This window comes from Ovis aries, chromosome 16, assembly GCF_016772045.2.
Source record: "Ovis aries strain OAR_USU_Benz2616 breed Rambouillet chromosome 16, ARS-UI_Ramb_v3.0, whole genome shotgun sequence".
Classification (NCBI taxonomy): Eukaryota; Metazoa; Chordata; class Mammalia; order Artiodactyla; family Bovidae; genus Ovis; species Ovis aries.
Genome location: NC_056069.1, coordinates 20,457,154 through 20,471,647, shown reverse-complemented (window position 1 = coordinate 20,471,647; position 14,494 = coordinate 20,457,154). Strand labels below are relative to the sequence as shown.

Below are 14,494 nucleotides of genomic sequence, written 5' to 3'. Positions count from 1 at the left end.
TGCTTCCCTTCTTTCTATTATTACTTATAAGCAAATAAAGTATTTTTGTAAACAGTGATCATGAAACAACCACTTCCAATTCTTCATGTTAACTTTAAGGCTCTATATGTAAACTACATAAATCTTGGCCAAATCTACTTTTATAAAGTAGATGAAAAAGCAGTGAGCAAACTTAAAGCATCAGTAAGTTGAGTATCTTCATTTATGAATGATATTTTCTTTTCTAAAAATTTAGAGTTTTCCTTTAAATACGTTGATTAACTGTTAACAACTCTTACATGACTAAGTCAATAAGTTTTGATATTTTAAAGAAAATTATTGTTATTTGCTCTTTGCTCTTCACAAAATTAAAATGCCTTTTCCAACTTTTTGCTTTCTTCTCAACAAAATTAAGCATTTATATCTTTCCTGAGCCATCTTATACTCATGTAATGCTGAAAAATCTTAAGATTTAGCCATTTCTTGTGAACATTCTATAGTGGTCATTCCAGCATCACTTTTGCCAGAATAAAATACATCAGCAATCACAGAAAGCTATAGTATATGTTACATATGCACTGACTATTAAAAATCAGCAGGGGGAGTAGACAGCAAAAATACTAGGAAAGAGCATCCCAGAAAAGCAATTTAATTTGTAGGCAAAAGAAACATGATAGAGATCTTTGTTAAAACCAGACAAAATAAATTCCATAAAGAAGTCATATCTACGTTTGCAAAGCTGGCCTACATATGCCTGAAACAACAACAATAAAAATCCTTCAGTCTTTTAGAAGGACACCTGAATCTCAACCTCGAGACAGACTTTCAGTTTGAAGCACTGTGTATGTATGTGTGTGTATGTATGTGTGCATGTTTCTCTTTCTGACTCCTTGCGATCCCAGGCTCCTCTATGGAATTCTCTAGGCACAAATACTGGAGTGGGTTGCCATTTCTTACTCCAGGGGATGTTCCCCACCCAGGGATGGAATCCACATCGCCTGCATTTAGCAGGTGTATTCTTTACCACTGAGCCACCAGGGAAGCCCCTTGAAGTATAAGGGCTTCAAGCAAGTAGGTTCCAGTAACGCCAAGCCTCAGAACTGCCCCAAATTTAGAGAAGAGGACCAATTCATTTTTATAGTGATATATTTGGTGGTGGTGGTGGGGCGATTAAGATGATTTTATCTTCCCCTTCAAATATCGCCACACTTACACTGAGGGTCTGGTGAAATGTGCATTGTTGGGTCACAAGAGGATACAGTTTTGTAGCGTAACCTTTGATGCTTAGATTCCTGGCCTACCCTCCTCACAGCCTCAATTTACTTTCCATGAGAAAAAGGTAACCAAAAATACTGTGAAACTATTTGGCCTTTACAACAGTCTTAAAAGTTACTTTAGACTGGCAAAATTTTTACAAAGGATGGAACTATACCTGCCAATCCCACATTATGTTTAATATTTTCTAAAAATTAATAAGTGCTGTATTTTCATTTTTAGAATAAAACAGGAAAAATATTTAGCTCTTCTGTTTCCAATTCTGTAGCTGAAATTTAAGAAAAGATTAAGCTTTTAATTAGAACTTCAAAATGTTTATGCCTATATTATGCTAAAGAAAGTATAAACACTTTTTTGTAATATAGAAATGTGTGCTATAGACAGAACTGTATTATCAAAATTAAGAACTGGATTATAAAAACCCGTGAAACTTAAAATACCAAGCATAGATGACAACTGAATGGTTTAAAAAAAAAAAAAATTAGCCAAGTAAGCAATGAATCAAGTTGAACCTAAACGTTCAATAATACTACTAACAACAGGGCCATGTCAGACATATCAGACATTATTAGCTAGCTATTTTATACATATTCTTTCAAACTCTGACCTTTCAAAACAAGTATCATTGTGCTCATCTTATGCTAAGGAAACTAGCTAAAAAAGTCTGTCATTTCTCTAATGTAACTCAGCTAGTAAGGAATAAAACTGTGATTCAACTTCCAGATCTGTCTGCCACCAAAGCTTTGAGACATCACCAAAACCTCTCTTAACTCAAGGAAATCTGTACAAATCTCAGGCAGATTAATGTGCTTATGAAAGTAAACGCTGTCAATTTAACCACTCAAATTAAATGCCGTCTGGAGAATCTCACCCCTATTTGGTACAAGCATCCTACACGTATTACAGCCAACACTGGCATTGGCCAAGAACTCCATAATTTTCCTGTCTCAATACTATCGATAAGCATTACACACATTACAATCCCAATCAGGAAATACATCTAGTTGCTTCTAAAGCATCCCTTAAAAACCGCTAATAGTTTAGATTCCTTCCGTTCAGATTTTTTTAATATGAAGAATCCATTAACCCAATTTGTTAAATGAGTCTGACGAATCAATTTCCTCCTTCCTCACACCCAAATCCACTTTCATAGTAAATATTTTCTCCAAATAATCAGTTAAAAATCGTGATTTCTTACTAGTATTTTATTGTGTTATTTTAATCAATTAGGGCACTTTTTTAAAAGCCTCAAAAAGAGAAGAAAACAAAGAAAAATATTATAACTTTTCAAAGACAATACTGGTTGGTTCAAATAAGTACATGTAGAAAGAAAGGATGATAATAAGACTAGTAACCGAAAGCAATGTTTCAGACTTATTCATTCACACTCAAGAGATACTCAACAACCTAGTGGATGTGTGACGCAAGCTGTCTCATTTCCAGTTCAGACTTAGACTTGGTATCACTCCTGGGGACCTTTAGATCAGCTGCTCCAACTCAGTTTACAGCTCATGTGGATGTGACTTATTCGTGCCCTTGTTACCAGGCTGAAGGATAACTTTACAACCTTTACCAAGAGCTTTTTTTTTTTCTATGCTAATCTGTTTTCATCTATAAAAAGTCACAGGAGCTTAGCACTTATTTAGAAATGAATGAGTTAAGGGAAAAAAAAAAAAGATGAATGGCTTAGACATGAAAAGTTTAATCGACAGCTTCAGCTGAGTTTAATTTTTTTAATGTTAAAAATAAGGATCATGTCAATACAAGACTTAAACACAGCTAGAATGCCTGCATTTTGAAATAAGCTCACCTCTTACATTAAATCTGTAAATTAACCCGAAGTCTACTTGAGGGGACTTCACAATAAAAAAAAAAAAAAGAAAAGAAAAAAATCCTCGCCTTACTTGGTGCTTTTAAAAGAAAAAAAAAATCATTTGACTAATCATTGTGACCTCAAATTTTACTTTTTCATTTTAAAGTACAGATAAATTAATTACTTGTCAACTGAAGTCACGTACATGATTAGATTTTATGTTCAGTTTTAAATTCAAACAGAGGTCTCATCATTAAGAGTATAGATTTTGGGGGAAAGTAATTACAGCTGCTGAGGTTCACTGCGCTGAAAAAGCACTGTCAAATCATCTTGAAAATATAAGCAAAGGCTTGCGCATCTTTTGGTGTCTTCTGGCTTCTCCTTTCACTACACAGAATTAACCAGGCAAGAGAATAAGAACTCAGGCCCATTACAGAATGGTCCCATTCAGCCTTCAGGACACTGGAGATCCTTAGCATATGTCAACTGCCATTATGAACCAAACTATGAAAGAACAACCTATATATGATAAAATGAATCAATGAACTAAGAATTTATTAGCTAGATGAGAACAATGGCACCGGATGCCAAGGCAGAGAGTAAGAGTAATAACCTGTCATTCTGTTGAGGAATCACATCAAACTTAGAAATGAGGCTTAAATGACCAAAAAAAAAAAAAGATACAGATTTGATCATTGGTGTGCTTATGGGTAGGTCAGTGTGCTGATGGGTAGGTCAGTGTGCTTACGGGTAAGTTAGTGCCTACAGACAGTGACTGGGGAGTCCTTTTTATTTTGTTTATCTGAAGCTAAACTTTTCAGTTAAAAATCCTGCTGTCTATGTAAGTGCTGTCAAGAGATAAGACAATCAAGTAGGTGATACGCTATAGCTTTTTAAACTGCATGAGAGAAAAACAGGTGGGATGAAAACTATAGTCAACCAGAAAAAAAAAAAAAAGCATAGCTCTTTGAAAAATATGTGCATGTAGATAAGCAGTAAAATGGGATAACCTTCCTGACCTTGTAAATAGGTGGGCCAAAATATTTAAATATTCTTTAAGGGGCAACTGTTATTAATTGCCACATGAAGTTGTTAGTCCTTACTGGCTAAATCATTCAGGCATCTGCATCCAACATGCCCATGCCTCCCAGCCCCTGAGCCAAACAATCATTAAAAACATAGATAATCCCAATTATTTCCTTACATAACTAAATATTTTTTTAAAAAATAAAAGGAACTCCAAAAAAAAAAAAAAAACCACCAAAATGAGCAATACTGTACCTTGCTTTAAGGCTGTGGCAGGTGGAAGGTTGCTTCTCAGCCCCCTGAACTCCACCATCCAAGACCAGCACCTTGGCATATATGGCACAAAATGCCCCCACTGAATCATCACTGTAAATAACCTCAGAAAACTCCAAGATCTACAGTAACAATGCCAGTGACCATAACCTTAACTTTGACGTCCCCTGAGGACACATACGGCCAAGCGAAACTACAAAGGCTCAGTTCTTACAGGGTACCCTGACCCTGACACTTAGATAAATGTGGATTAAGGTTCCAAGTTCACTGAACTCTTCTGAGTGTGAGTGCGGTAGGTGGTGACATTCAAGGTATTGCATTGACCTCTAGCAACTCTTACTTCCCACTGAGAATCTGAAGAATACCCTAAAACATGGATTGCCAGTAGACAGGATTTCGTTACTGCTGCAAGGGCAAAGTGTCACCTAGAAGTACCCCTCCAAACACACACACACACACACACACACACACACACACACACACGCGAGCGCTGAGTCTTGCGGGTATTGCAATCAAAACTATATCAAAGTTGCTTTTGTAAAATGTTTAATTTCTCCAAAGTGAATGGATGAGAGAGGGAGGGCACAGGCAGCACCAGAAATCTTCTTCCATGGGAGCCAAAATGCAGTGTGTGTGACAAACCTCTGTGTATTTCCCGGGGCCACGGGGACTGGTGGCTCCACCAGCGTGGGAATCAGCAGCCTAGGGGACGCGGTGAGAGCCGAGCCGGGGCTTACCTTATTGGAGGCCATCTCACTGACGGAGTGCCTGGTCTGCAGAGTCTCTAGCTGGTCCAGACACCAGTCCAGCTCCTCCAGGGTCTCGCTGGCCAGTTTCTGGTAGGCCTCCTCTGCGAAGAGATAGGGAAAGGGGGACTCAGTTCTCAAGCGCTTCACGGGGCCGCCGGCGAGTTCAAAGGGAGCCATCCTGCCGTACCCCGCCATGCTCGGATGCCCGGTGCCCGCACATGAGGGCTGCTTCTTCATACTGCCGAGCCGGGCACTGCGAGGGGGGCCGGGGCTCTGCTAGCGGGGCGGCCGGCCTCGGGAACGCACGCCCTCTCCAGCTTGGCGTCTCCGTTCAGCGTCCAGTGAGGGCGCGCCAAGTGCGCCAAGCCAACTTTTACATGGACCAGAACCCCCACGATGCGACTTTGAAGAAGTCCTGGTGCCGGAGGATGGCGAAGGGGGGGTGGCGCGCGCGCCCACGAGCCCGCCCAGCGGAGGGAGCGTCTGGTCCCCGGCGCGATCTGCGCGGCGACCGGCCCCGAGCCGCGGCCCCGCGCCCGCCCCTCCTGCCGAGCCTTCACTCAAAGCGAATGAATCAGCCGCGGCCGGCTGCGCGGCCACCACGTTTCCTGTTTTCTTTCTCAACTCCTCCGGCGGCGGGCGCAGCGCGGCTCCATCGCCGCAGCTTTCCGGGAACACTCCCCCTCGCGCCCCGCACGGCCCTCGGCGCCGCCCGGCCCCTCCTCGACTCCACGCCTAGATCGCCCGGGGCCACGGCCCGCCCTGGCCCCTGGTCGCCACGCCGCTTCGCCGCCGCATCACCCCGCGCCGTCCCGCGCTGCTCGCTCCGAGGAACGGTCGCGAGCGTGTGTTTCCGTGGGGCTGCCGGGGACCCGTGCGACAGGAGCGGCGGAAAACCCGGCGTGGAGAGCCCGCCGCCAGCTCGCCCGCCGCCTAGGGTCGCGCCCGCGCGCGCGCGGCCGCGCACCTGGCCCGCGCGGACCCCGCACGTCCAGCCGAGTCCAGCCCGTCCGGGTGGCCCCGAACCTCCGCGTCTCCACCACCCTGCGAGCTTTCCCTGGAGAACCCGACGGGTCGCACAAACTGGGTTATTTAGGACGCGCGCAATCAGTTTCCGTGGGTTTGGATTTTAGGGTTTCTGAGGGTTTAGGATTTGCCTACTTGAAGAGGACAGGGTGGTTGTGGGAATTAAAATTATTTGTATTAAGACCAGGCTGAGTTCCCAACCAAGCCCTTACGTCTAAATTTTGGGGTGGACATAAACAAAAACATACAATGTTATGAGCCAGCACTCCTTCGAATTCACAGATTTGACAATATGCTATATTTTCACATTCAGAATTGTCTGAATTATCTTCAACGGCAGTGTGAATGCACCACGCCTTATGGGCAATTTACAATTTATGCCTTATGGGCATAGGCAATTTACGCCTATGTTGCTTCCTTCGTCAGACGAACTGCAAATAGGGACGAGGGTGGTATGCGATGCCAAGGGGAAGAGTCTGAAAGAGTGTTTCTACCTACCATGCACAGAATAAAGTACAAACTTGAAAGAAGACTACATTCAAAGACGTCGTATGGAAGCAGGTTCTATTCACAAAAACTGACCCTGGGGGAGCTCTACCATGGGGATCAATTGCAGAGAACTTCACCACTCTATTAGCCTACAGATAAGCAAACCTTTCAGAGCAGGAAAACGTCCAAACTCCCAGGAAGAGTCCATCTTACGAAACTTCTGTTCTCCTCAATTAGAAAGCATAATCTGAAAAGCTTACATGCAGTTGGTGTGATCACTTTTCTTGGTCTTCAAACCTACAGGTATTGGAGGAGAAGAAATTCTGTCCTTGAAATTTGGACTCCATTTGCCTTGAAATTTGGTCAGTGGCACAACAAAAAATTTCATGGACTGAATCTCAGGCTCCTGGGATTTTCCAGATAGGTTTTTACATAAAATTTTTAACAGTTAAAATAATTTTCAAAGTATTTGTTACATGGGCCATGCGGCTAATTGTTATCAAGGATTCTTGAACTGTTTGCTATTCACTTTGAGAACTCTAGGTTAAAAACTGCCTCTCTTATTCCACTTAAAAAAATTTTTTTTCTGCACCAATCTCTGTAAATATTTCTTTAGGCGAACCAACACCTACCTAACCTTGCCAGGTGAATTAAAGTGTAAGATTGGAGCTTTTCCCCCAACAAAAGGAAAAACCTTAAAGATAATCTTAAATCACAAGTATAAAGTATTTTACCTGTACAGCCTTTCCCTGATTAAGTATATAAAAATATAACATGTTTGTTATAAAATCTGAAACATTACACAAAGATGGAATGCAGAAAGTTCCTTGTAATCCCATACCCTAAAGATCACAAGCAATCATTAAACCTATGACCATAACACATTCTGATTTTACTTAATATCTTCCATATGTAACTATATCGTAACCTAGTTGTGATGGTAGTACATGCATTATGCGGTTTTATTTTGGACTTTTCTTTCCTCTAAGGTATAAAATAAGGATGTAGGAATTTTAAGAGGAAATTAACTTGTTTCAGTTGATTTGGGCCATCCACAGTTAGCACATCCAGTGCGTTAGAGATGCATAACCATTGTGTCTAGGATTTGTTCACAGCCATCTTTCCAGTCACTGATTATATCCGGAAGCCAGGAAACCCCTCTCCCCACCTCACAGACTTTGTGTTGTGTTTCTCTCCTGCTGCTTTCCAACTTTCTCAAAGTCTGAGCCCCAGGGGACCTCCCCATCTCCCTTCCCATCCTCACCAACTTCTCAAAGCTTTTCAGAAATATAGGCCTTTGACCTAGCGGGATGTGGCTCCACATGTTACACTTTAGTGTTTAATTTTTAATCCTAAGAGTAGAAAAGTAATTCAGCAAAGTTTCCATGCGTCAAGACATTATGCACTCAAATACCAGACTTGCTCTTAAGAAGGCAGTACAGTGACAAGAGGGACGGCTTGTGTCAGAAGATCTACTTTATGTCCCAATCATAGATTAGCCCCTCTGACAATCAGCATTTGCGCACAATAAAAATGTGGTCTGTGTATGTATTTTAAGTTCTAACTACCTTTGCATGCACTGTATAAATTTGGAGAATGAAAAAAGAAAAAAAAATCACCAGAGCACATCTACATACCAATTAAGAAAATAATTACTAACCACAAAAAAACAGTTTGTTCTATAAAATTGTTGCTCAAAAAATTCCTGTTAAAACAAGAATTACTGTTGATATTAGCATAGAGCTGAGAATACTACTTTTCCCAAATTCCTAGGTTTATAGGCAATATGGCTAGCCAGCGTTGTTCAGGATCAGTGTTAAAGCTGAACTTTTAGGAATTTTAACCCCAAATGTTGTAAGACATTGAGTAACTGACCTTCTCATCCCCACTAAAAAAGCCTCAATGTGGAGTTTCCTGGTATCCTCCAGGAAACTGAGTCACCAAACAACACACCTAAATGTCACCAATAGCTGGCAGGATGAAAACAGTGTGAGCTAGTTTAACGTGGGGTTTTACCAAGAACACACACTGCATTCATTAATAAAGTACTTTTGTCCCCAGAGAGTAGCCATCACCGTGGCACTACTTGAAAATATATGAAAACGCTTTCATTTCCCCGTCTGAAGTCTAAGTGAAGGAACTACAGGGAGAAACTGCCTAAGCAACAACTCTTGGCCAGATTCCACAAAAGCCAGGCGAGGGCTCTGGAACAGCAACTGAGAAATAACTTGAGCCTTTGGAAGTCCCCTCCTACGGCAGCATCGGTTTCCTTCAAGGCCCCCTTGAACTATGTGACACCCATGTTTCTGTTCAGGATCTTCTGTGAACAAACAGTCCTCAATTCTTGCAGGCCAGCACTTGGCTTCCGTCACTGTGATGCGATCAAGGGTTCCCCTGACACACAGCCTGAACCAGTGCCAGGAGCTCCAGGAGAAGATGCTGAAGCAGCAGCTTCCTTTTGAAAAGGATGAAAAAACACCCGTAATCACCTCAGAGCCACAGCGGTGAGCTGGAGGTTGAGGTCGTTTTCTTGTGACATGTTCAGTCATTTACTTTTACCCACAAGTCACAGGGATATTGACCACTGAGGCAAAAGGATCCATTCTACGTAATGTGTGACTCTGCGGATGTCAGTTTCTTTGCCAACTCTTGACTGATTAAAGGTTTGTATAAATTTGTCATAACTCCTAGACAGGCTTATTGGTGTAAATGAAGAGAACAAGTCAAAAAAAAAAAAAGTCAGTTACTTTGGACACCATTTGCTTACCCTTAATTAAAAAATAAATATAAACTGTAACAGCTGATTCATACTTTTCTTAAAGTTAAAAAAAAAAGCCCTTCACTAAACAGCTCTGAAGAACAAATATTAATAATTAAATACATAATATTTTAAGCAATTCCAGCTTCCCCTTTCTTAATTCCCACCCAAATTACCTCTTTGTTCCTAAGGATGGAGTTGACAGTGTCTAAAGTAGGTACAACTAGAGAAATATGATTTCCATTTCACCATGTATTACTCTAAGCTAGTCACTCCCTGAATTTGATACAGTAAAAGATTGGTTCAGTTTAGCTCTAACTTTTGCTGATTTCTTTTTTCTGTCTATACATTTTATCTGATGGGAAATACATGAAGGAGTTGGATTCACTTTGAATGTGTACATGTAACAGGTTTAAGCAAAGCTTGCCAGTGGCAAGCTGTTCTCATTTCCAAGTGTATTTCTGGCATCAAGTTCTTACTTTGAAATCTTATGAAAAATATAAAATTTCACTTAGTACTTCAAAAAAACCTCTAAGGAAAAGGTATACATAATTTTGTGAGTTTTTTTCCCTATCTTCCCACTACCTATGATTTTTTTCCCTTGGTCTGCCTAAGGCTCTAGTAGAATTTTTTTTAATGAAATAAATATAAGATTGGGTTTTGTTGACTTCTAGTACAGTGGAGCTAATGGTCAAGAATCTACCTGCCAGTGCAGGAGACCAAGAGATTGGAGGTAATAACAAGAACCTTGTAGATTATTTTAGTTTAAGTGAGAGACCGTGAGTTAAATAACCTTGTGTTGTCGACCTACTAGATTCTTTTCCAGACACTGCACTGAATGATGGAGATGTAGCAATGAACAAGGTAGTTCACAGTTCCTGTGTATTCTCAATGAGTCTATATGGTACTAAAAAGCAGAGACATTACTTTGCCAACAAAGGTCCATCTAGTCAAGACGATGGTTCTTCCAGTGGTCATGTATGGATGTGAGAGTTGGACTGTGAAGAAGGCTGAGCGACAAAGAATTGATGCTTTTGAACTGTGGTGTTGGAGAAGACTCTTGAGAGTCCCTTGGACTGCAAGGAGATCCAGCCAGTCCATCCAAAAGGAGATCAGTCCTGGGTGTTCTTTGGAAGGACTGATGTTGAAGCTGAAACTCCAATACTTTGGCCACCTCATGCGAAGAGTTGACTCATTGGAAAAGACTCTGATGCTGGGAGGGATTGGGGGCAGGAGGAAAAGGGGACGACAGAGGATGAGATGGCTGGATGGCATCACCGATTCGATGGATGTGAGTTTGAGTGAACTCCGGGAGATGGTGATGGACAGGGAGGCCTGGCGTGCTGTGATTCATGGGGTCACAAAGAGTCGGCCACAACTGAGTGACTGAACTGAACTGAACTGAAATATATATTGAATAGGAGACATATGTGTTTCCCTCACCTACAGTCAACCTTCAGGGATGACACAGTCTTTGAATCTTTATCTCTGTCAGTTCCTACACAAAGCATTCCTTACAGCACGTAAGGATTTGTTTAGGTGGTCTCTTCTGCCCAGCTCTTATATTTATTTACTTTGTAACTTCTGACACTATTTTATTTGGGTGGGGTGTTGGTTTTTAGGTTGTTCATGATTGATTAACCTGGGTGGGTCAGGTATTATACTATAGAGGGCATTTCAGAATTCATCAGATGTCTTCAAAGGTCCCATCCAATACCATGATTCTGGAATTCTATGAGTTTAGATTCAATGAACACCAGGTATGGATGCTTTCTGTTTGAAATTAAGATATTTTGAGAAATAAAGTTATTGATAAATAGAAAATCTTGCTTTCTCTGCTGTATAGTTACACCCTCTACCCCTGTCCCAACGATATTCCCATCTAATACTTTGCCATTTCATTTACCAATTTCTTCTTAATTTCAACAACTGTCATCGCGCCACTTTCAGTCCAATCCTCATCTATTTATTTTTAGATTTAAGTAATAGCTGACTATTGGATCTTCCTGGGTTCAGTCTTTCTCACAAATCCTGTTTATAAAGTTAGAATAGTCTTAAGTTCTGTTTTTAACATGTCAGTGCCTCACTCAAAATTCAGCTGCATAAACTCCCTCCTTCTTAGTCTATGAATGTCATACTTCTTGAGCCCACAGAAGGCTTTTTTTCAGTGGGCTTTATCATACCATTCCTGCTCCTTTTATTTACCATCCCACCTAAGACTGGGCTTCCCTAATGGCTAAGATGATAAAGAATCTGCCTGCAATGCAAGAGACCCAGGTTTGATCCCTGGGTCTGGAAGATTCCCCGGAGAAGAGAAAGGCAACCCACTCCAGTATCCTTGTCTGGAGAATTCCATGGAAAGAGGAGCCTGGTAGGCTATAGTCCACAGGGTCACAAAGAGTTGGAGATGACTGAGTGACTAATACTTTTACTTTCACTTTTTCTAAGACTGCCCTTTTTAGCCAATCCTTCCACCTAGACACAATTTGCTGAACTTTGCCTCTATGACAGGGTTTATATCATTTTTATATCATTTTTACATGTGCTTCTAGGCTTTTCTACAAGCATCTAGAACAGATCCTAACATTTACAGGCACTCAACATGTATTTGTGAGTAAAAATCAATAAGTAGAGTCAGACACAACTGAGGTGACTTAGCAGCAGCAGCAGGCATACTTTGTTGGAGAAGGAAATGGCAACTCACTCTGGTGTTTTCACCTGGAGAATTCCATGGACAGAGGAGCCTGGAAGACTACAGTCCATGGGGTTGCAAGAGTCAGACATGACTTAGCGACTAAACCACCTTCACCAGTCATACTTTGTAAAAAATAGACTATTTCTTTCCAAGTAGAATTTAAGCAGTGATAATATCCTGGGTATGTCTCCCTAGCTGTATTCTAGCTCCATCTATCTCTTATGCTCCACCTCTTGCTTTCATTCTTTAACAACGACAGAATTCCTATAAGATTCTCCTTACTAAGAGAATTCTTTGGGCAAGCAAAGTTGCAGAATGTCATAAAATACATGTAGTGATCTTAATGGACATGAACCTATCAAAAGCTAAAAGCTCTATAGCAAAAGTGCTGTGCAAGTACTAAGTCGCTTCAGTTGTGTCTGACTCTTTGCAACCCTGTGGACTGTAGGCTGCCAGGATGCTCTGTCCATGGGATTCTCCAGGCAAGAATACTAGAGTGAATTACCATGCCCTCTTCCAGGGGACCTTCCTGACCCAGGGATGAAACTCGTGGCCTCTTGTGGCTCCTGTATTTCAGGCAGATTCTTTACTGCTGAGTAAAGAATGGGTTTAATGTCATTTAATAAGTATTATTTAAATGGATTTGATCTTGGAATGCAAAAACTATCATGTCTTGAAGCAAACTTTGGAAAACTCTGCCCTATACCATGTCAGGCGAGTTTGAAAACATAAACATGATACATATGTTCTGTGGGTTCTTTTTGAAATATTTTTGAAATCTCTATGAAGGACATCTTATTTGCTCTCCTCATGCCTTTGTGTACTCTTGAGAAATGACCAGAGAGTAATCATCCTCCTTCCCTTTTTTCCTTTCTCTCTCTTCCCCAGAAAGACAGCAGTCCATAAATCCATACACACTTATGAAGTCTCTCTGATGTGCTGGTTGCTGTAAAATACAAGAATATGAACGATTCACTGGCTTGGACCTGGAAAGGAACTCATAATAATACCCTGCTGAGAAAATCAGGCACATGACCAGCTGCTGCTTAAAAATGATTCAGCTTGGAAGCGCTACTGTAGTTCAGAGCAGGGATCAGGAGGCAGGCACTGTAGCTAATTGTTCAGGGTTCCAGGAAGAAAGTGAACCAGGAGGGAGGCAGTTTCCATGCAGTCTGTGGTTTGAATGGCTATGGGAGGAGAGAGTCAGCTGGCATTCTTTTCAGGTAGAAGAAATGTCTGGAGCCTGAATAAGGGTTCCATGTGTGGGAGAGAAATAACCTGGATGGAGTAGACTCCTTCAAGGGCGCAGAAGGGAAACAAAGTTGAATACTTCAATGTGTGGCCTTGAACTAATGGATATTGAGGGAATTGGATAAGTGCACTGGTGGCCCAGGAGGATAAAATGAGGAAGGGAGGAGGGAGACTAAGAATCCATTGCAGAAGTCCAGATGCAGAGTTCTACAGCCATCTTTTTTAGTGGCCTACTATGATAGTCATGAGCAATAGAAAGAGCATGACACTGGGGGCAGAGACCTAGGTTCAAAGGTCGACTCTGAAACTTAGCAACCAGGTGGCAGAGCTGGGTGAATTAGTTAACTTTGCAATCTATCAGTTTTTTCAGTTGTAAATAGAGCTAAAAATATATCCCAAGGAAGGCTGCATGCCCAGGCCATGTTCCATATTTTATTTGAATTTTAAGGCTAACTTGAAGAATCAATATCCATATGCCTATTTCATTGTTGCTGTTTTCCTTTCAACTTAAATGTGGGATTTGTTGAAAAGATTATAAATATTTATTAAGTTTGTTACCTGGGACACATAACAGTTGATTTTAACAGTGATCCATTTCCTTCTCATCTCTTCTTCAAACACAATTATTGAAACAAGTCTGTATATATTTTTGATACTAGTAGCAGATAGCACCTGCATCTATCTGAAAATTAAGGCAATAAGCAACAGTATTCATTATGCCTGCTATTTTAAACAGGGCTTCCCAGATGGCTCAGTGGGCAAAAGAATTTGCCTGCAGTACACGACACCCAGGAGATGTGGGTTCGAGCCCTGAATTGGGAAGATCCCCTGGAGAAGAACATGGCAACCCAATCTAGTATTCTTGCCTGGAAAACCTAATGGACAAAAGAGCATGATGGCATACAATCCATAGGTTCAGACACAACTGAAGCCACCGAGCATGTATGCATGCTACTTTAAACAATTTTAACTATTGTTACTGTAAAAAGCTAGATGCATAAAGCATGTCATTCATGGTTTACTTCATTTTTAAGATTAGCTTTTGAAAGTATATACTATTTCAAGACAATCTGAACACTGCTTGCCATCTTCTGATCTGGTAAAACCTTATTTTATATTGAGTATTTAGGTTTGTGCATAAATTACACCTTCTTGATTAG

At 41.1% G+C, this 14,494-nt stretch overlaps 1 protein-coding gene across 10 annotated transcripts in view; it reads right to left on the bottom strand.

The window, feature by feature from the left end:
* PDE4D (phosphodiesterase 4D) overlaps positions 1–14,494 on the bottom strand; it is a 1,582,769-nt gene that overhangs the window by 52,040 nt on the left and 1,516,235 nt on the right. For 9 of the 10 annotated variants that reach the window (XM_042233629.1, XM_060400411.1, XM_042233630.2 and 6 more), the window contains one exon: positions 5,104–5,216. In XM_042233629.1, the coding sequence (XP_042089563.1) occupies positions 5,104–5,216 (113 nt within the window). Of the gene's footprint in view, positions 1–5,103; positions 5,217–5,302; positions 5,356–14,494 lie in introns of those variants that run through there. The other variant, XM_027980064.2, reaches the window with a different exon arrangement.